The 21,726-nt window shown below is 42.1% G+C and overlaps 1 protein-coding gene across 1 annotated transcript in view; it reads right to left on the bottom strand.

Annotated features, from left to right (window-relative positions):
- Positions 1-385: 385 nt before the first annotated feature.
- ppp2r5a (protein phosphatase 2, regulatory subunit B', alpha isoform) overlaps positions 386-21,726 on the bottom strand; it is a 34,198-nt gene continuing 12,857 nt past the window's right edge. Inside the window, exons 3-13 of the mRNA XM_044048583.1 lie at positions 17,192-17,293; positions 16,983-17,075; positions 14,137-14,267; positions 6,855-6,914; positions 6,418-6,526; positions 5,114-5,167; positions 4,893-4,943; positions 4,677-4,796; positions 3,924-4,051; positions 3,145-3,246; positions 386-2,817 (exon numbers count right to left, since the gene is read on the bottom strand). Of these exons, the coding sequence (XP_043904518.1) occupies positions 2,544-2,817; positions 3,145-3,246; positions 3,924-4,051; positions 4,677-4,796; positions 4,893-4,943; positions 5,114-5,167; positions 6,418-6,526; positions 6,855-6,914; positions 14,137-14,267; positions 16,983-17,075; positions 17,192-17,293 (1,224 nt within the window). The 3' untranslated portion in view covers positions 386-2,543. The remainder of the gene's footprint in view (positions 2,818-3,144; positions 3,247-3,923; positions 4,052-4,676; positions 4,797-4,892; positions 4,944-5,113; positions 5,168-6,417; positions 6,527-6,854; positions 6,915-14,136; positions 14,268-16,982; positions 17,076-17,191; positions 17,294-21,726) is intronic.

Here is a 21,726-nt window from a genome sequence, read left to right as displayed (position 1 = left end):
GTTAAGAGATTAAATATTTCAAAAACAGGTCATTAAATGACATATTTAAAATTAATCATAGGAACATTAACTTGTACTGTTGATATACTTATGAATGCAGGACTTATTCATGTTGTATTGCTACTTCAGGTTATTTTGTTATTAATATTAGTATCAGAGTGAGCTCTATCCTTTCATTTTCAATTTTTATGTAATTGATTTTCTACTCCACCAAAGTAACAGTTTTAAAATGCATTAAATGTATTATATTTGTGGTATGTATTCAGATGCCAAGGACTGAATGTTGACCAAAAATAATAATAGTTAATATAGCACCATCTAGTGACATCAATGACGTAATGCAGCAGAGGGAGAAGGGGGGGAAAAAACAGGCTGAAAAGGTATATTTTGAATACAAAGATAAAATAGACTTTATTAAATGGTGAAACCTAAATAAGTGATTAGAAGACTCCACATGTTTTTTTTTTTCTTTTTCTTAAAGTCACAGAGGCTGGAATGCTGTACAGACACAGAGGCATCAGAGGGAGCTAAAATATGAACTAAAATATGAACAAAAGACTAGACACGTGGGGGATCACCGCTCAATCGAAAAAGAAAACACAAGTCGGTCCTATGATCATTTGTAGTCAGTTGAAATAAAAATCAAAAGTGATTGGAGTCTGGAGTGGAGGAGAGTGAAAAGACAGACATTATCTGTGAATTCAATTCAATGGGATTTTCTGGTGCTTATCACTTTTTCAATAGAAGATAAAGTTATGATTTTACAAATGCACAAATTCAGGCGTGGTCATCGAAATCAGAGTGTATGAAAGGTTATCTTTCGCTTTCACGCTTTAAGAGTCAAACAATGGTGTTTCTATAGCACGGACTGCACTTTCCTAGATCACGGAAATACTACACGGTCCATAAAAATATCAAACTGAGTGGCGTTTCCCTTTGGGTAGCCTACAAACATACATAGACGGGAGTGATCACATACACACTGAAGCACATTTATGCATCATTTTCCATCTGCAAAAACACATTTGCTTTATCAATAACCTAGAAAAATATAGTGCTGTGGGTCTCCGGTGCATGTTTTTGTTTTTAGAAACAACCAAATCATTCAATTGTTTGGCAAAATATTTGCTTAGATAGGTGAGAATATGAAGTACTAGCCAACTACTGCAGGCTCTGGGTTAGCTTAGCATAGCATGCGGACTGGAGAAAAAAAAACTGGAGGAAAAATGACATGTGTTTGTTTATTCTGTACATAATCCATTAAGTAAACACTACAGTTAATTTTTTTATATTTTTTTTATAAGGGGTCAAAACCCAGAGTATTTCTTTGTGAGGATAAGCAGTTGAGCTAAGCTAGCAGTTGCCCGTCTTCGTGCTATGCTAAGCTAAGTGAATGTAGGCTGCAGTGTCATACTTCTTTAAAACTGCCGTCAATCAATACTTTTGATAAAAAATTGTTTTCCGAAAGCGGTATTGACAAACAGCCAGACCTCTCTGCTCATGACGTCTGGCTGTTCGTCCGTGAATAAAGGCTCCCATCAAACACGGTCATTGGGTCGAGGAAAAAGAAGAATGCCAATGGCAGCAAAAGGACAGGAAGTTAGCCAAACGACGACGTCAATGACAGCAGCTTTAATTCATATCAAGCTAAAAAAAAACAAAAACAAAAAAAAAAGAACAAAAAGATAGCATCCTTAGGAATCCCTCTCAATACTTTAGTGTAAATAATCTCATTAACTGAGGTGTTGTGTTCACAACAAAAAGCTTCCTGTTTTTCCCCCAGACAAAAAATATTTACCAACACCTGAAACACAACGAATAATCTCAAAAATGTGACATTTACCCATTAATAAATTTGAACCATTCCACTGCACATTCTCCGCTAACCATTCATTCATCTCTGTGATTATTTTTCCTTTATTAGGTGACGTTTTTTGGCCGTGAACGTCTCGTTCATCAAGGACACCAGAGATCTGTCGTCTAGCTTCTTCTGCTCCGAACAGCCCTTTTCTATACATTAATGACCACTAAATGTCTAATAACTATGGGTCTGGTCCCATTTTTTTTTGCCCCCACATACTCCCAAAGTCTGCAAGTTCTCTTCTTCTTAAAGGTATTTACACCCAGTTGACAGCTAGTGGGGAGAGCACATTAAAAATAGACTTTAAATAGCTATACAGCTCGTCTAAGTGCAGCACGATTGGAAACATTTAATTCAAGTCATCATTATTTTCTCCCCGTCCCCCGAATATCATACAACGAATATAACAAATCAGTTAAGAAACTAAATGTGAAAGGATAAATCTTTGATCAGACAGATAAACAATATACTATAGCCACACTGTAACATCCAAAAATAGTCTTAGGTTGAAATATATATATATATATATTTCTTTTCTGCCAAAGAAATGCTGGCGTTCTAAGAAGATGTAATACATACTGCTGAGGTGTAATTTGTTTTTTTTCCTGTCTCCATCAATCCTCTCCTGGCGGTCCTGAACATGGTGTCAAACCGTTACAGAAGACAGAGCTGAGGTCCGGTGTCATTTGGCACATGGATTGCTCTCACTGGCTGATACGCTCACATCAGGCTCCTTGTTGTCTGTGGTGACGCCGTGGGCAGCAGTATCAACACTCTTGTTCTGGTTGTCATTATTACTACTACTACTGCTGCTGCTGTTGTTGTTATTGTTGTTGTTGTTATTCTGGACACTTGAGAGCCCGTGGCTGTTGTTCTGGATCAGAGTGGCTTTGCTGAGCCTGAGCTCGTCAAGCTTCTTCCACAGATCGTCCCTCTCCTGTTCCTTTTTCTTCTCCCTGGGTCAACAGCAAAAACGTTTTGTGACTTTTGCTTTTGTGCTTCTTGATTTCAAAGTTTGAAATTCCACATCCATTATGTTATAAATCAATATTATGAAGAATGTCTGTTTAATGTTTAAATCAATGAAAGCTAACTCCTGACTAACTGATAACAAAAATGTGAAACATTTACTGGTTTCAGTTACAAAATATAAAGACCTTTTGCTCATGTACAATTATACATTTAATACGGGGGACAAACCATTCTTCCCAATGAGAAAATTGAATTCAGTGATTGTTGAACTGTTGCTTTCATTATGATTTTTTTTTTTTACCGTTACTCACCGTTGCCTGTCCGCTTTATACGAGGACGTCAGCTCATCAAACAAAGTGCAGTTCATCTCCATCAGCGTCTTCAGCACATTGTAGACGAGAGCTACGATTGTCCTGCAAAACAGAAAGGAGATGCTGTACTTTATTCATCTAGGGGGTTTTAAATGGTAGTTGCATTTGCTTCACCACACGCACGCACGCACGCACACTTGTTATTGACATGCGTCTCTGGTGTCCACACTCTTTGACAATGGTAACCCCTCATTACGTCACCTCCCCCCTCTTGTTCTAGAGTAAAGATATCCAGCTGCAGCCTACAGCGTCACATCCTGTTTTCGCTGCCATATCAACAACAACGGTGGCCGCACGTGAAGTCGTGCTATTGTACGGACTCCTCTGCTTAACGAAGCATCGTCTTTGACAAGCGGAAAACTGATGCTTTCATGTTAACTGTGCTTTGAGCCACCAATTAATTTCTGCTCACATGTCTGACGTACGCCCTTAGGTGTATTTACACCTTACAAGTGGTCAAGCGGTGTAAAGGGGGCTCGGGGGTCATTAAAAAAAGCATAGCCACACCCCCAGCACCACCTGTTCACACTCTTGCCATTAGGCAGACCATACAGGAGTGTGAAATGTAAGACATCCTCTAGCCCCACACTATAGCACTACTTAACAGCCAAAAACCACTGCCCCTCCCCCGTTCCCAACCCACATAATCAATAAATGACTCAACACCTCTCTGCACTTAATATAGACTGAATATAACAAGATGAATTCAGAGTACATACTGATTCCAGTGCTCTTTGGAGATTCTGTACAGGTTACCGAACATGATGGGAAGGACTTTGTCAATGTTCTCCTCGATGAGGCTGAGGATGTATTCATTATTCCAGAAGTACAGTGCTCGCTCTGCTACCTGTGAGGTGAGAAAAAGAAACGTGTGTAAATATAAACAGAGAGGACAAAAAGTCTCTTTAATGTGACAGTGGGTCCATTAGTTAAGTATCATGGATGACTAATAGCGCTTTTCCAATACATGGCCCCAGTGCTACTCGCCTCGTCAGTTATTTTGCTTTTCCATGAGCGACAGTACCTGTTACTTTTTTTAATGGAAAACCAACAAAACTGTGTAGAGTCGAGCCAAGGTGAGGCGGGACCATGTACTGGAAAAGCGGCATAAGTATTAAAGTCCTTATGGCAGAAAACAAAAAAAATAAAGTTTCTATTAGTAGCTTTCGCTGCTGTTATGCTGCATATTGAAAGTCAAACAGGGGACACAACATCCCTCTGGACCTGTGCGAGGTCAGGTTACGTCCAATCATTATTATAACTTTCCAACTCCAACGATCAGGCATTTACACCAACATCATGCTGCCATTGACCAGCTATGAACAGGGTTTCCCTCTAGCACTCTCTTTGTTTCCAAAATGAACCCTTGAACTGAACTATGAAACCCCTCCAGGAGTGTCAGTCTGGAATAGGTTCATCATGTGGTCATATAAACACTGTAAAGGAATGACCTTTGTTGGTTTCAGTCTCACCTGAAAGTGCGGATTGACCACGCATCTAGAGATCTGTTTGAACAACGGCTCCTGGATTTTGCTGAACTGAGTTGGCTCAATGACATCAAGAATCTCCTCAATTTCACCCAGAAACATAACCTAATTTGACACGACATGCAAAATATGCAGCATTAAACATTAAAAAAAATGATGGCTGTTGTTCAGCGTATGGTGTAGGGTGTGTGTGCAGGTTACCTCTTTCTGGCTGCAGGTTTTAGGCCAAAACTTCAGCAGCCCACGGATCACCTGCACAGACAATAAGAGAATTTCTATCTAAAAAGGAACACTAAATACTAAAACCTGTTTAAGTGGGTGGCTGCAAGCACGTAACGACACATTTCTCTGTAGTGTGGACTAATTTAGTGCAGGAGGTGCTGTGCTTTTAGTGAGAAGAATGAATAAAAATAAAAAAGTACCGGCTCAGTCAGCGTAGGATCCTTCTCCAGGAACTGCACCACACAGTAGGCCAGCTGAGTCATACGAAAGAACAAAGACACATTTATATACGTCTGTAAACTCTGAATAATAATATCATCTGATTCCAATCCGATCTCTTTTACTGTAGAGTATGTACTGATACAGAGTCTTATCAAATATTTGTATTTGCCTAAATATCAAAGCTGCACAACACACTTTTTTAGAGGGTCAATCTCAGTAAAATACGTAATAACTGTGTGAATTTGAGAACAGACGAGAAGCATTTGCAGTGCCCTAATCTGCTGCATCTGGCGCAGGACTCTTCAGGCTGAAACTGTGCATCTGTCAGTCTTACAAGTATTTTCACAACAAAGGCCTCGTTGAAAAAAGAAAAAACGCCGATTAAGCACATTGTGAGAATGCAGAGGGAGAAAGAGGGTGTCACCAGCAGCTAAACCAATGTTGAGTTTGTGTACAAAATGGTGAAAATATTGATTCTTGACAAGTTTGTTTAACAGATGATTTGATACTGGAACATTTATATTCTGCACCAACACTGATGAGTGTGAATGACTGTACGAGTGTCTGTGTGTGTGTGTGTGTGTTACCTCTTAAAGGACCCTTTTCTGGCACAAACACTGACCTTTTTATGACCAGTAGTGCCCATGGGAGTAAAACCTGGTCCTAACAGCTCAAGTTAAGGGCTAAGATTTGAAGGTTAGGGTTGGGCATTGAGTGGTAAGGTCTAATAATTTGGTTGGGCTGTCCAAATGAATGGAAGTCCTTACAAAGGTAGCTGCACAAACCTGTGTGAATGAGTGCGAGGCATCTTATTAAAATAATATAATGCAACAGATGAAGGTGATTAACAATCTCTGGCCAATCTCGGCTCTGATGTAATACTTGATTTTACTATTTAATTTATTTATGTTACATGCAGGACAGCCTCAAAAAAGAGAGTATGCTTCCTTTGTTTCTGTTTCAAACACAGGATGACGATAAAAATGTGTAACTGTTCAAATATTAAATGTACTACTTGTGTCATCTTATAAATTTCCACTGTGGTTCTCAGTGAAAACACACTGAAGAAAAGAATAACCAATGAGTCTGCATTTTCATTTCAAAGCCACTAGATAGTGCTATAACAGAGATTATAAGACAACAGTCAAAATGAAATGCATAAAATCAACACCCAAGTTTTGTTTAAATCAACAGCTCAGGAAAACACACACACACACACTGTTACAGAGTGTGAAGCCAAAACTAACAGATGTAAGAGTGTGGAGTGTTTTTTTTTTTGTACCTGAGCATGGAAGAGGGCCAGTCCTTTAGCCGTGTGTAAAGGGATCAGCACTTTCATCAGGAACTGCTTGTGCTCTGCTTTCAGAGGTAACGCAAAACCATTGATGATACTGTAAACAGAGCAACAGCAGACCAATGTCAGTTTACTGTACAGAACAATAATAAAAATACTAAATACTGCAGTTCTCCTTTTTGTCATACAGTAAAAAAAAAGGCAGAAAAAAAGCTTGTTAAACTTTTTCAAAGTCTAAGGAAATGGACTCATTCCTTCTATAAACACAATCAAAACGTCAAATATCATGAGTTAACAGTTTAAATACAGTATGACAAAAAAGATATTATTGGGCATTTCGCATTGATGAGTGATACATTTTGTTGTCTCACCATCTTTGACAACATCAAATCTTTATGTGACATGACCACACATTAAGAACTAACCTGCCCAGGATTTCAAGCAGCTCAGCGACTCCGTTGAAGTGGTCGGTTTCGTAGATAAACCTGCGGAGGCAACAGATGCAGTGACAACATGAATTATGAAACGCACCACAACATCACAACTTACACAGAAATGAGATCGGGCTGCTGCCAATACTGTGTTCTGTTAAAACATTCACTTGGGAGGTGGATTATGACATTTCCCCTTTGCCCAATTACATGCAGAACACTAAAAAGCTAAACTTAGTAGATTTTACTTGGTGTACGAAACAGACTACAGTCTCCTGACTTAATGTATCTCCTGAGGAGGAATCAGTCAGTCTATTAAAGCTCTTCTTTTTTTAAACTGGCATTCATGTGTCCTTGTTTATTTTTTTAACCCTTTGACCTTGACCTCATTTTGTTTGTTTTCATGGTTTAAAACCCTTTTGATTTGTTTATTTTCTTTTAATTTGTCCTAATTTTAGCTCGCAGTTGTTTGGCTTCATGATTTCCCCAAAGCACTTTGTAAACTCTGTTTTTACAAAGGTGCTGTATGAATAAAGTTATTATTATCATCATCAGTATTATACTTATCATTATTGTTATTATTATTAACAACAACAACAACAACAACAACAACAATAATAATACTAATAATAATAATAATAATAATAATAATAACAAATGTGAGACACATCCAGGCTTGCATAAGCATATTAGTTTTTAAAGGTTTGTGTGTCCTGGTTTCTCCGTGAATCTCTGAACTCCCATTTCCTGTTTTCAGATCCCGAGATCAGCTGATCCTGGCTTTCTTCCAGTCTAGACTTGAGTGTAAGGGCGAGAGTGCATGTGTTTACATCTGCTTTCTTCATTAGTTTTTTAGGTTTAAAATGACCCTTGCTTTTGTTGTCATGTATGAGCTTCTGTTTGGTTCTTTCTCTCTTTGTTACTTCTCTGTGCAGCATTTCACTCCACACTTGAACTTGTGTTCTATAAATCCAACTGGCATAATTATGGTAGATTAACATGTTTGGCTGAAGACTAAGAAACAAAAAGTATGGTTGCTATTACATAACTTAACGATCCATACATCATTGACCTGCTTTGTTTGGTAACCCATTTCCATGTGCACTCATGGTATGTACCAACAGAGCCTGACAACTGTGGCACTATTTATATTGTCAGTGGCAGATGGTTAAAAGTGGGTGCACCAATTTTACCACCTTGCCTGTTGGAAACGACATTGAGTGTCCCCTGTTTCAATTGTCTGAGGCCCGCCGTCACGCAGCAACAGGAGCAATAAATGTCCAGATTTCTGCTGGCTGGTCTTCCCAGCTCAATGCTCCCTTCTGGAAAGGGTGACCAGAACAAGTACGGCGGGCACAACTCGACTGTCTTTCTGAAGGTTTATTCCACATACACAGTTAAGCAGACGTCAGTTTGCAGTTAGACAACATCTTGTTAGGTAGAAGTTAGTTAGACAGTTAGACAGTTAGTCAGGTTATAAAACCGACAAGTCGTACAGGTTCTGATGATAGATAGATTTACGAAGCTGTATACGAAGGCAATATATAACAAAACATGGCTTTGACAATGCACCTTAAAGGCTCTTTAAAGGCAACGGTGCTTTGATACCAATTACAACAATGAACAAATAAATAGAATGAAAGACAAATAGTTTTGCCTGCTAGAAAGTTCTACACCTCCCACTTGGCCTACTGATTCCTAAATCCAAGTAGACCACAACAACTACAAATTTTGCCTTTCAAAGTGGGTACATAAAGCTACATTGCTGAGTACGAACGCACAATACAAATGAATGACAGATACAAATGACAAATAAAGGTTTCACTGTCCATGAACATGTTGTCCTTGATGACACAGTGGCGCCCTTTACCGAAACACACCACCAGCCTCTCGTAGAGGGTGGTGGAGGGGGGGTCTTGATCCTTGTTCCGAAACACACCATCATGTGGTGGGGAATCTATTTCTGTTCCTCCACTGGTAACAGAACCACCAGCCTCCTGACATCTCTGTGAAGGATGGTGGTGGAGGGACAGTTCTCTTTCTCTTTGCCTTTCCCTCTTTGTCCACTGGAAACCGGACAACTTTGGCACGTTCTCACTTTAACATCTCGAACTACGCCTTTCACATCAGGATGGGCCTCCACAACTCGACCGAGCCTAAACTGGCCTCTCAGTGCATTCTGGTCAGCCAACCTCACTAAGTCTCCCACTGTGACATTCCTCGCGGGTGCGTGCCATTTCTGTCGAACGAAGCTGGCACCACCGCTTCCAGAACTTGTCGACCTCGATCTGGACCGCTCTTAGGCGTGCAACGGGGTAAGTCAGGTATTCGAACCCTCGAGAGTCCCCACTAGGCCCAGCACGGCCAAGCAGAAGTGAGTTGGGAGTGATGACTCCTACAGTCTCGTCTTGTACCTGGACTCTCGCGCCGATTGGTCTTTCGTTTGACAGATTAGCTGCCAGGTAGAGGAGAGTCTGGAACTCCAGTGCTGTCAAGTGACCTTCCACCCCGATGTTGCTCAACGCTCTCTTGAGTGTACGGACTGCTGCTTCAGCTGCTCCGTTTCGATGGGGAGAGTCTGCTGGGTGAAACACCCACGACCAGTCGGTTCCGGCGGCGGTTGCTTTCTTCTGGACTTGATCCTTGTCGATGTTGTTCAGGAATTCGTAGAGCTCCTTTAAAGCTGGCTTGGCGCTCACGAAGTTGGTCCCTTGATCTGACCAAAGTTTTCTCGGGTGGCCCCTGAGAGCTGTGAAGCGCTGGTACGCCTTTAGGAAGCCATCCGTTGACAGGTCTTCCACGATGTCAGCATGCAGAGCCCTGGAAGCCATACAACTGAATACTACTCCCCAGACTTTCGTCTTTGTTCTTCGCTTTACAGTGTCTCTGACAACGTAGGGACCAAAGAGATCCAGTGCTGTTAGCTCAAACGGTGCAGCTGGTTCAGATCGTTCACGAGGGAGCTCACTCATCTGTTGCTTGCACAACCTTGCCTTTGTCTTTCGACAGTGCACGCAGGAGTCGATGATGTTTCTTGCAATTCTTGGCCCCTGTACCACCCACGCTTTGGACCTCACCCGGAGGAGTGTGCCAGCGACGCCTTCGTGGTTGGCTTCATGGGCTTCCCGTGTGAGGAGGGTGCTGATCCAGGCATTATATGGGGCCAGGGGTACTCCTGGGTTTCCCCAGGTGATGGCTTGGACTCTGGCGTAGCACCGCAGGAGCCCCGAAGCTTCGTCCTTGTTGACGACGAGTCTGTTCTTTATTCCCCGCCTCACAGTGTCTCTGATGACGTAGCGGGATGACGTAGGGGGATCTTGGAATGCAGTTTCAAGTTCGGTCACTGTCAGTACTACCTCCCACTTTGCTGGAATAGGGGCTCTCCCTATACGAGCAACGCATTTCTTTACAGCCTTTCGGGCATGACTGACCCCTCCACAGAGCTTAGCTAGAGGGTTGTACCTTTTCAGACCCACTCGGACTATGAGTGCGGCTCCCCCCAGTGTCTCATCTTTCTTGGTCTCGACAGGGATCGGTTTCGTCTCATATCCTGCCAACTGGAGCCCTGCTAGAGACCTGCTATCTCCATCTGTGAAATTCCGGCCTTCACTACCAGAATTTAACAACTTCTGCGCTTGGGTTCTGATGAGAGCTGCTGTAAAGTCTTTCTTCTGGAGTTTACTCACTGTCTCTTTAGCATCAGCCGCCACTTTTGCTGCAGATTCCATAGGCCAATCTTTCACTGGACTAGACAGGAACTCGGGACCCTTCTGCCACGCGGAGTTTTCGTCTAGTCGCTTGGGTGAACACCCTCTCGTGACGAGATCAGCGACGTTGACTTCACCTGGGATCCACCACCAATCAGTTACGGGCCCAGCCTTCTGGATCTTTCCGACTCTATTTGCAAAGAATGTTTGAAATCTGCAACTGTCTCTCTGGATGGCTCCCAGCACCGTCTGACTGTCCATGAAGTGGTACCACTTTTCCACAGTCAAGCTCCCATGCTTCAGCATGTATTCCTTCAGGCGTGCGGCAAAGACAGCCCCACAGATTTCGGCTTTGACTGCGTCGCCTTTCTGGTTTAAGGGGGTTAACTTGGCTTTTGGGTTCACCAACCGGGTAACTACACCATCAGGCGTTTCCCATCGCAGATACAGTACAGCGCCGTAAGATCCACAGCTTCTGTCAGAGAATGTGGTTCCCCAGGGCTTGCCCCTCCAGCCGGAGGGTGTGAGGCTTCTGTAGAACTTGATGCTCCCCAAGCGAGTGTACTCTTTGAACAGCTCGATTGCTTTCCCTCGGAGTTCGTCAGAGAGGGACTCATCCCAAGTGTCTTTGGAGAGCCTTCCAGCTTCCTGGAAGGCCTTTCTCACAAGAATCACACCTTTTTGCTTCACAGGTGTTGTTAAATCGATAGGGTCGTACAATCCAGTGATCTGGCTCGGTAGGCTGCGACGAGTTAATGGGTTTGGTGCTTTTACATCCACTTCTCCTTCAGTAAGGAGAGTCATTTGGTCAGGCTTTGCCTCGTCCTTCCTCCCACTTTGACCAGACCGGACCCAGGGCTTGAGGTAGAAGCCCCTTTCTTTCAGGATCTTCTCCACTCCCTCTAGGATCTTCTTCCAGTCGACCGGCTTCTCATGGTAGCTGGGTCTCTCAGAAATGTAAATGGGGATTGGCTTGCTGAACTTCAAAATCTCTATTCTTGTGGATAATGACTTTTGGCCTTTCAGGAACATTAACAGCCTCTCAAAATGGTTTCCCGGGAAGGCATAGTTTTTGGGGCTGCTCACATGCGCAAGCCACTGTTTTAGCATTTTCTCAGAAAGTCTGCTCTCTAAAGACAGTATCACCAGGTGCTCCTGCTCTTGTTCAGTGAGCTCTGGCTCCAATGAGCTGTGGCTTCTCTTCAGTTCCTTTGTCTGAGCCTCCAAACCTGTCTGGTTTGGAGTTAGCAGTGGGGTGGTTAGCAGGAGTTGGCTGGTGTTGGTAGCCAAGTCCTCCTGTGCTAAGCTCAGTCTTTCTTCTGGTGCCTTGAGGTCTTGATGCAGAGTAGACTCTTCTGACTCTTTCTGGTAGAAGTCAGACTGAAACTCAGTGAGATTCTCCTGATTTTGCACCAAGGTCTCCTGCAGCTCTGCAGTTTGGGTCTCTTCTGGTGCCTTGAGGTCTTGATGCAGAGTCGACTCTTCTTCTTCTGACTCTTTCTGGTAGAAGTCAGATTGAAGCTCAGTGAGATTCTCCTGACTTTGCGCCAAGGTCTCCTGCAGCTCTGCAGTTTGGGTCTCTTCAGAGTTCAGCTCCCTGCTGAGCTCAGGCATCTCGGCCCTCAGTTTACTCTGCTCCTTTACCTTCTTGTCATTGACTTCCGTTACTTTCTGTAACTCTGTCACTTGACCCTTCAGTTTCTTCTGCTCCACTTCAAAGGACTCTGTGGGACCCGCTTGCGTCCGGATACTCTTCCAATCAGCCTTCTCGTTCTCGGAGAGCTTAGGCAAGCTTATCTGTGTGACCTTCTTGGGTTGGGCCCCCTGAGTGCTGTCTCCTCCCGTGACTGTACCAGAGTTGCTGGTGGGCACAGTGCTCCTTCGTCCCATACTGAAGTGGACGGGAGTAGCGTGAAGTCCTGGCATACTAGTGAGGGTCTGCGGAGGAGGGCTGGTAACACATGCAGTACTCCCACCATGCAGAACAGGTGGGATGGTATTAACACGGGTTACTGGTCGGATATGCCCATTTCCCCGTTCGTTATCCCGGCAGCATGACCACTCATCCATCAGTTCCTCCTTTTTAATTCTCAATGTTAAAAGGAGTCTCCATTTTTCCTTACCATATGGCCGATAGTCTTTCCAAACATACACAGCGTCTCTGAGTTCATGGAGTTCTTGATCCAGTCCCTTCCTTCTGGCCTCTCGCTGACACCACTGTAGTGCACTTTTTCTTCCGAGTACCTCGGCCTGGTCGAAAGCTGAATTGAACCGTGCCACGAGGGTGCTTATATCCGGCTCGGCATCCTTGAACCACAGCATTTCCATAGTCTCACGGTACCTTTGCACAATAGCGTCCCTCGTTGCTAGGGCATTGCTCAGTTCACAGTTATCGTCCGTCCGGTCTATTTGTTCCAATTCTTCAATATATTCAATACTGGCATCGATGAAAACACCATAATCACTCTTCAATCCTGTCACCTCTTTCGACAGTTCATCGAGGTGGCCAGCGTTAACTTTGAGACGATTAAAACGTGTTGTCAAGTTCCGCTGCGCATTTAATAGCCTCCGCTGTAGGCTTTCCAGATCTGGCTTGTTGTCTGCCATTTTACACGGCTGTGTTGGCTCCTCTGTTCCAGCTTCTCCTCTGTGAGGCTCTTCGCCCAGAAGAACCTTATTCACAGCTGCGTTGGTTCTTCTGTTCCAGCTCTTCGCCCAGAAGAACCTTATTCACGGCTGCGTTGGCTCTTCTGTTCCAGCTATTCGCCCAGAAGAGCTTTGTATTCCTTGTGCAATCTTCACAGCCTTCTTCACGGCTGCGGCACTTCCTTTAATCCTTCAACAGCTCCGTTAGCTCTTTGCTCCGGCTCCTCCGTTTAGTGATTCATGGCTGCTTCACCAGCACTCCGGTCCTGGTACTTCGCGATTGCCGTCCTCCGCTCGGCAGTCCGTACTCCACAGATACGGCGCCGACAACGGTTTTATAACTGTCCAGATTTCTTGGCTGGTCTTCCCAGCTCAATGCTCCCTTCTGGAAAGGGTGACCAGAACAAGTACGGCGGGCACAACTCGACTGTCTTTCTGAAGGTTTATTCCACATACACAGTTAAGCAGACGTCAGTTTGCAGTTAGACAACATCTTGTTAGGTAGAAGTTAGTTAGACAGTTAGACAGTTAGTCAGGTTATAAAACCGACAAGTCGTACAGGTTCTGATGATAGATAGATTTACGAAGCTGTATACGAAGGCAATATATAACAAAACATGGCTTTGACAATGCACCTTAAAGGCTCTTTAAAGGCAACGGTGCTTTGATACCAATTACAACAATGAACAAATAAATAGAATGAAAGACAAATAGCTTTGCCTGCTAGAAAGTTCTACAATAAAGATTTGACCAAAAAGTCTTTAGTTTGTGTTTCCACTGCGTCGTGAAAGATTAGGGAATAGGCATCAAACAACCATTTTCACCAAGAAGAACAAATAAACACCAATATAACACAACAGTTGTTTCATGTTGAATGTTATGTTTCCTGCAGCATTTTGTTCTCAATTTTAGATTTTACTTACCGCAAGAAAATATTGTTGATCTGCTTTCTGATGAAGGCTCGTAAGCCCAGGAACTTTCCGTAAATCCGATGCAGGATGGTCTTCAGGAAGTCCCGCTCCCTCGGGTCCTCACTGTCAAACAGCTCCAGGAGCTAAAAAAGAGAGACGGTGAAAAATAACAAACACACATCAACGTGTAGGGCAAAGGCAAAACAAACTGTATCACTAATCTATTCAAGAATAAGGAATGGTTCTTTTCTGCATCTCACACTGACAATACAGACATCAGGGAAGGAATATTGGCAATTACATTTTGGATACTATGGAATTGCAAATGCCTACGACCTATTATTTTTTGATGTCAAGCTAAAATGCACACTTATATATATATGTAAAAAATCTAATGAACAGATTAATCCATGACAAAAGTAATTGAGAGAAACACTCAGTGATTTGGAGACACTGACGTGACAGAACAGATGAATTGTGACGGTTCGGAAGTTAGACAATGGGATTAAAATGGAATATAGACATTGGATCTGGTGTTATTATGAAACACAAGGTGCCAGACCATAATTCAGAGATGGTGCTTTAGCCTGCGGTGATGTCAATACCTCAATCACAATAGGTCACACTAGGATTAGAGTTCCTGAACGCGACAAGCACGACATAACCCAGTGGTCATGGTAGCTTTTTTTTAACCTAGATTCAAACCAGACTACATATCCCAAGTTAATTTGTTCACACACAGACCACAGACATATGGGGGAAAGAGATGGAAACTTAAGTGAATTCTCTCAATTTAACATCCATTATGAGGACAATCAGGTCATTACTGAAATTAATTCCTTAATACCTTGTTTAAAAGCCTGGGTGAAAGTAATTTGATTGACTACAAGGTGATGAGTGACAACTAGGTGACAACCACATATAAAGCACAACTGCTGGATATGACTTGGCTAGAAATCCTCACATTAACTTGATTTCAAGTGAAGTGGTTTTCTTTTTAGACATAAAACCTCAGGCTTCCACTCACTAATGGGATAATGTCACAGGAAAGCCTGAGGTTCATCTCTTCTGCCTAAAGCCTGATGCTAAAATTATGCTGAGACTTGGATAAAAAAGTGGCTTAAATTATTTAATTTTGGTTCTAATTACGTTAGAGTCATATTTACATACTACTTGCATTAATGTTACCTGGGTTTTACAGAGTAATCAATAATGGACAAAGATACAGAGATGCATACACACTGGAGACATGCTGGACTCAATTCCACAGATGTAGAGTAGATGAGAAGAATTTATGAACCTCAACCTAAAGTTGTCTTACCACAGTGAGGAGTCATTCATGGATTTAAATGATTTCTTTCCTTACTGGGGGAAAAAAACAGTTGCTTCATACAACACATTGACAAACACACTCCATTATTCATTATTCCATCAGTGCTCCCTGAGGGGAAACAAATACACCATGACCATGTGTTTGACCACATGTGCTGTGCTTTGCCCCTCGTATCGTTGTTTTCCCATGTCAACGGCAGTGGGATCAGAAGCCATAATAATCAAAGAAATGTGTTCAAGGACCAAACTATGCCAACAATTATGACTTTGGGCCTACAGAGGAACACATTTAAGCAATATACCACGCAGAATACACATCAACTTGGCTTCTGCTGATTCAATCACTGGTTCCTTATGAGCAGTTCAGCTTCCTTATCAGTCAACATCTACAAGCTCGCACTCAAAGAATGTGTCTGAAGAAATCTTTTTGGTGCAGAACAGGTTTACATCCGATTAAATCACCGTTGAAAGACTTTAAGACGCCTGTGTGTTTCACTTCACACCCAGAAGCAAATGATGCAATGACACAGACTATTTAACACATACTTTGTATGCCCAGTGTAAATATTAGAGATGTGCTAATGAATAAGGTCACCTGGGGGTTCTGCTAGGTAGGTGCCAAAAGTGGTGGACTCTAAAAATATACAGAAACCAATACACCAGCATGGATTCTCAATAGTAAAATGTGCCTATCCTTTTAAGGACCACCTTCAGAGAATTTCTCATCATCTAAACGACTCCAAGGATGTTTCTCCTGGCTGTGCTTTGGCTCTAACTTGCGTGGGGTGAAAATACATCACAGGAACCATTCCCACGCCGCTGTGTGCATTATGGTGACTTACGTGAACTAAACCACAAGCCTTTACTGCCACCTAAGCCTCTATCTCACTCCCGCTGTTCTAACCACAGTCCGCTTCTCCTTCCTTGAGAGAGTAAACAACAGGCAGCTATTTAAAGCTCTGCCAAGACACACTTGCATCATGGAAAGTCAATGCAAGCACCTCGGATGTGGCTCCGCCAACATTCCTGGCTCTGTGGTCCATGTTAGCTGATGCTTCTCTCTGCTGCTTTCGCACAAGAAGTGAAGCATTCCTGAGGTAGGTGGGTACTGCGCTGGGACAGATGTAGACGGGCTGCAGCGTATTAATGGTTTGACTCATCCAAAAACCAGAGTGAACGTCGGTGAACTCAGGCTCAAATACATGTATTTATCACTTGGAAAATCTGATCATTTGACCAAAAAAAAAAATCTATGAGTATAAATGGAAGAATTCTTTTGTTTTTTTTTTGGTTTTGGTGAATGGATTATCTTGGAAATTTTGACAACTAAAGAAAATAATAGTCTACCAGAGCAATCAGTGGGTGACCAGTACTCCAGGGGATGTGAGAGGATGATTTTGTGGCTTTGAATGTGGCTAATGTCTGAAAACCCAATAAAACATACAGTATGTGTTGCACAGAGCCAATCAGGCCTGATTATTTCTTGACGGATGCCACGAGAACTGTTGTAAATATAAGACGCTCACCTGCAGGACAAATTTCTGATCAATGTATCGCTTCGCAATGCTGGGCTGAAAGTCTGGATTTTCTAGAAAACGCAGGAGAAACTCGTAGACCAGCTGGAAGACACAAGGAAAATTTAAAAACAAAATACAAACATGCACTATGTAAATACCCTAATTACACAATAATGCGATACAAAGGCTTGTGATGGTGGACAGTATCCGATTCTTACTTGGATGTGAGGCCACGCAGCTTCTAGAGTGGGTTCATCCTCCTCTGGGTCAAAATCTGGGTTTTCACTTGGCGGAAGGGTCCGAAAAATGTTGGTGCAGATCTGAAGAGAAAAGAAGAGCCAGAAATAAACAGACGGGGGTTAACGTCACAGGAGAGCATGGGAGAACGTACAGCCAGCAAAATGTTTTATACATGGGATCAACAAGTGTTTTTTTAGTTAAAGACGTACATAAAGGCCAGACTTCCCACCAAATGCTGTTCAATTAGACTGCATTTCGTTTCTGAGACTCCACACTTATCAGCAGCTTTATTTGGACCATATCTGACCCACTTTAATGGACCTGGACAAAAACATTACAGATTCTGCATTGGCTGCAAACCTCTATTAATGTTAACTACCAAAGACAATTGCTCTCGAGAGATCACTGCCGCCTCTGTCCCACCTTGTTATATTTAGCCACGGTAAATTTGAGTGTGACACACAGTGCCGTAGGGAGCTGGAAAAGCTGTCACAGTCATGCTGAAGTGATAAAGACAACATTAAATTACCCAGAGACACGTGGAGAATCCAAAATGACACTAATGGAAAAGGAGCTTAAGAAGTTTGGACTAATTGTTCACCCAAAAACAAGAAATGCCTGAAAAAGGGGTCAACGAAATGTCATTTCTGACATGATTGCATGCATGGACTTCAGGCTACAAAACAAACTATAAAAACATCTGTTACAAAGAGACAGATCGTAACAGGTGTGGTGGGGAGAAAAAAAAAAGCATGATGCCCCCTTTGAAGTGAACACTGGAAATAATTGACGGAAGCAGACGTCATGTTGAGATTTGGGTCTGAAACCCCCACTTCTTGTTTCTTGTACACTGAAACGAACACATTCCTAGTGACACGTCTCTGTGTGGGTCATTATAATATTATATAACAGTCCCCTGCTCCAAGTATTTGCTGAACAGGGCTGAATGTGCTTCAGCACTGACACTGCGACAATCACATTTTCACAGCACCATTACAGTCAGACCTCAGCATTAGTAAAAGAGGGTGGCACCCAGCTTTGTTTAGTGTCACCTGTCCTCTTCACAGTTGGACGAGCTGGGCCAACAACTGTTACCCTGCGCTCTTATTTGCCTGCTCCTGTGCTTCCTGTTATTTCACAGCAGTGTGACGCTGTCGTGCAGCTGTTTCTGAGCTGATGAAAATACCATCTGGCGAGAATATTTGTACAGTGTCCAAACTTGCTTAAATCGAGCATGTCATTCATTAGCCCAACAGTAACAGAACCTGTTGACAGGCTGTATGATTTATTATTTCACTGTTTACAGAGTTAACAGTAAAGGCTGCTGGGTGGGAGGAGGCACGCTCCATGAAACAGTGGTGCCGACAAGGAAAGTCGAACCTGGTTCAACTTAAACACTGTTGCGTGAAAAAGTGCCTCACCAGAGTGATGATGAGAGACACAATAACAGCTGCAGTTAAAACTGTCCATAGTTGTAAAATCCAGACATACAAGAATTGCAAGAGAGTGGTGTTTGGTAATATTAAATAAACTTCTTTAGGGTCCATTTTTAATGTTAACATTTGTCATTTTAATGATGCGCCAGGTTAGAGTGATCCAAATGCTCAATTTACAACATTAGCTCTGTGAAGATCCAAGAAAAATTCATCTATCTATACATCTTCAACCGCTTTATCCTCCACAAGAGGGTCGCTGTGCCAATCTTAGCTGACATACACTGAATAAATGAATATCAAACTGAATCAGGACTTTGTGGATCAGAAATAAATCATTCAGGAAATCTGGAGCAATACCCAGCCATACTGTGCAGCGTTTAATTATTCCACTGCTGTATTCTCATTAATACAGTGACACGACTGTTTAAATTTTAGGCTGAATCCCAACAGAAATATATTTTCCACAGTCTATTCACAATATTGAAAAATAAGTTGTAACTACAGATGAACAAGAGACAACATTGTGGGTGGATGACAAACATAGGAGGCGTGTGATGAAAAAAATTTCACAGGGGGGGAAGGAAACAGTGATTAGTGTGTATGAGTGAAGATAATGTAGGAGGATTGAAAAAATGGGCTGTTCCCAAGTGACAGAGCTGTGAGTAAAACCAGTGTAGGCACGCCGATGACACAGGAGGCTGTAGCTCTGTGTGGGGTCAGTTTCAGTGCCTGCCGTAACAACCAACACAGGAGGAAAGAGAAAGGGAAGAGGGAAGCTTAGAGTGTGGCATTGGCACAAAGGATGAAAAAGATGTGGCTTTAAGCAAATCAGAGGGTAATTATAGCTTTTCAATGCTCTTTTTTTAGCGAACATGCATGTCATCGGTCTTACTCCAGACAAAGAAAGAAAGAGAAGAAGTCAATCTAAATTGTATGAAAGAAGCGATTTTCCACAATATACTCGTGACACTAATTACAGAGTTGGCAAAACCTCGTCTCACAAAAGATGAGGAAACCTCGCCGTTTGTAATCTCAACGATCTCCGTGATCAAAGCTGGCGTCAGTGCAGCAGAATAATGGGCAGCACTTGAAACACTCACCTCTTCATTATCATGTGATGCCAAGCATGGAGTACCAAGAAGAGCCATTATCAGTCCAGCTTGCGAAAAGTGCAGCTGCTATTTATCTAACCTCTTTCAGCAACCTCAACTAGACTTTCTCTTGAGCATGACTTGCATCCTTCTATCATACACAACACAAGACAGACCAGTGACATTGTGAAGAAAATCCACTGAAAAATACCAGTGCATCAATCAGAGATTTGCATTTACACAGGTAACAAACCTGCGAACCTTCTGATAAGGCATTTTAAAGAAATAACAGAGGGTTATTATGTAGTGTATAAATGAGCAACAGCTTATTATTCAGATCATGATGCGTGATCAAATATGGCTTTTTTCCAATATCATCATTCTCAGAATCTTTACTTATGTGGCTCCATCTAACCACCTAACCGAAAACATTATTCATACGTTTACCACGTGTTAAAACAAGCATTACACATATTTTTTTATTGTCGTGTCTTGGAGTGTGTAGACATTTGTACCCTTCTTTGGGCAGCACACTATAAATGAAACAAAACAAAAACATTTGACTCAAAAGAACAGGCAGATTTTATTTCATAGTCATGTGGATGGACAGACATGACTGCTAAATATCTACAGCATAAATCTCCTGTGCTGACTTCAAAGAACTGGCTTCAAAACTGTGTTTACTGCCTGTGTTGGCACACAGCAAAGTTTATCATGCCATGTTGCAGACTGAGCACAACATCCCACATATCCAATTTTTAGTTACCACAACCTTCAATGTTTATATTTAGGAAAAATCCACTTGGTTGCTCAGCAGACATTTGAAATGAGGACAGGAAGAACAGAACAGTTTATCAGCATGGTGGTTCAAATTCAGGAAAGTAAGACTTTAGTTTTAGACAAGGGAAAATAGGTGGTATTTATTTAAATGTTTGTGTAACCACTAGGGCTGGAATAAAAACAAAACAAAACAGATTTTCCAATTCATGTCAATCTTAATTTGAAAGATCTGGTTAATATATGCCATTTCCTGTATCTTTTGCACAAATCTCATGAGATCATAACAGTCTCATGTGTGTATGTGGATTTGCTCATGCTATCTGTAATGTGTAGAACCAGAAATACCTCTTACATATTTTAAACAGACATTGCATTGTTTAAATGATGACAGCAAATGCTGTCTTTGTTGGCAGAAAAAAACCTTACTATAATTACACATGTTAGCTCATGTCAGCAGCATTTAAGTGTTGTTTGGTAAATCTAACATCATGGCGTCACAAGAAACTTAAATGTGTCTGAATGGTGCTTTTTATACGAGAATATACAATCATATGACTCCACTCCTAACTACGTTAAGGCGATGTCAGTGTAGGCAGTCAGGAAGTTTTCATTTTCATTCATGATCCAATCATGCCAAGAGGCACTTAAACAACATGTGCAGTCTCCAAAGTTATGAGGGGAAAAAACCCTGTAACGCCTGTAATGAGAGAAACCAGGATCATGGTTTCTGTGGTTACAACCAAGTGAGATTAGGATATTTTCAGGTTTTTGTAATATCAAATAGATGACAATGGCTTTTAAGAACTTGCAAATACACTGTTAATGCTATTCTACATCAATATTTGTTCAGTCTAAGACAGATTTCCAACAGTCCAATAGGGAATTTGAAGACTCCTTGTCTCAGGTGTGGACATGCTCCTGATAATCTTCAGTGTGGAGCGACTCACTGCAGCACTGACTACATTTCTGACTGCTGTGTTGCAATGGCAGCACATGAGTCATGGTAACACTGTAGGAGGAAACTAGGCTGTTTGAGGAACCGACTACATGAACACAAATCTATAGCACTGTGGCACATCATTCTTAGAAGGGCACCGGGTTGACTGATACCAATTACCAAAGCTTTTGCTCAGTCTGCAGTTCACAGTGCATTTTGTGACTAAATGCTAATAACATACAGAGGTTGATGGGGAAACTCTAAACTGA

Source organism: Solea senegalensis, linkage group LG17, assembly GCF_019176455.1.
Source record: "Solea senegalensis isolate Sse05_10M linkage group LG17, IFAPA_SoseM_1, whole genome shotgun sequence".
NCBI lineage: Eukaryota > Metazoa > Chordata > Actinopteri > Pleuronectiformes > Soleidae > Solea > Solea senegalensis.
Note: the sequence above shows the minus strand (reverse complement) of the source record. Positions and strands in the feature narration are given on the sequence as shown.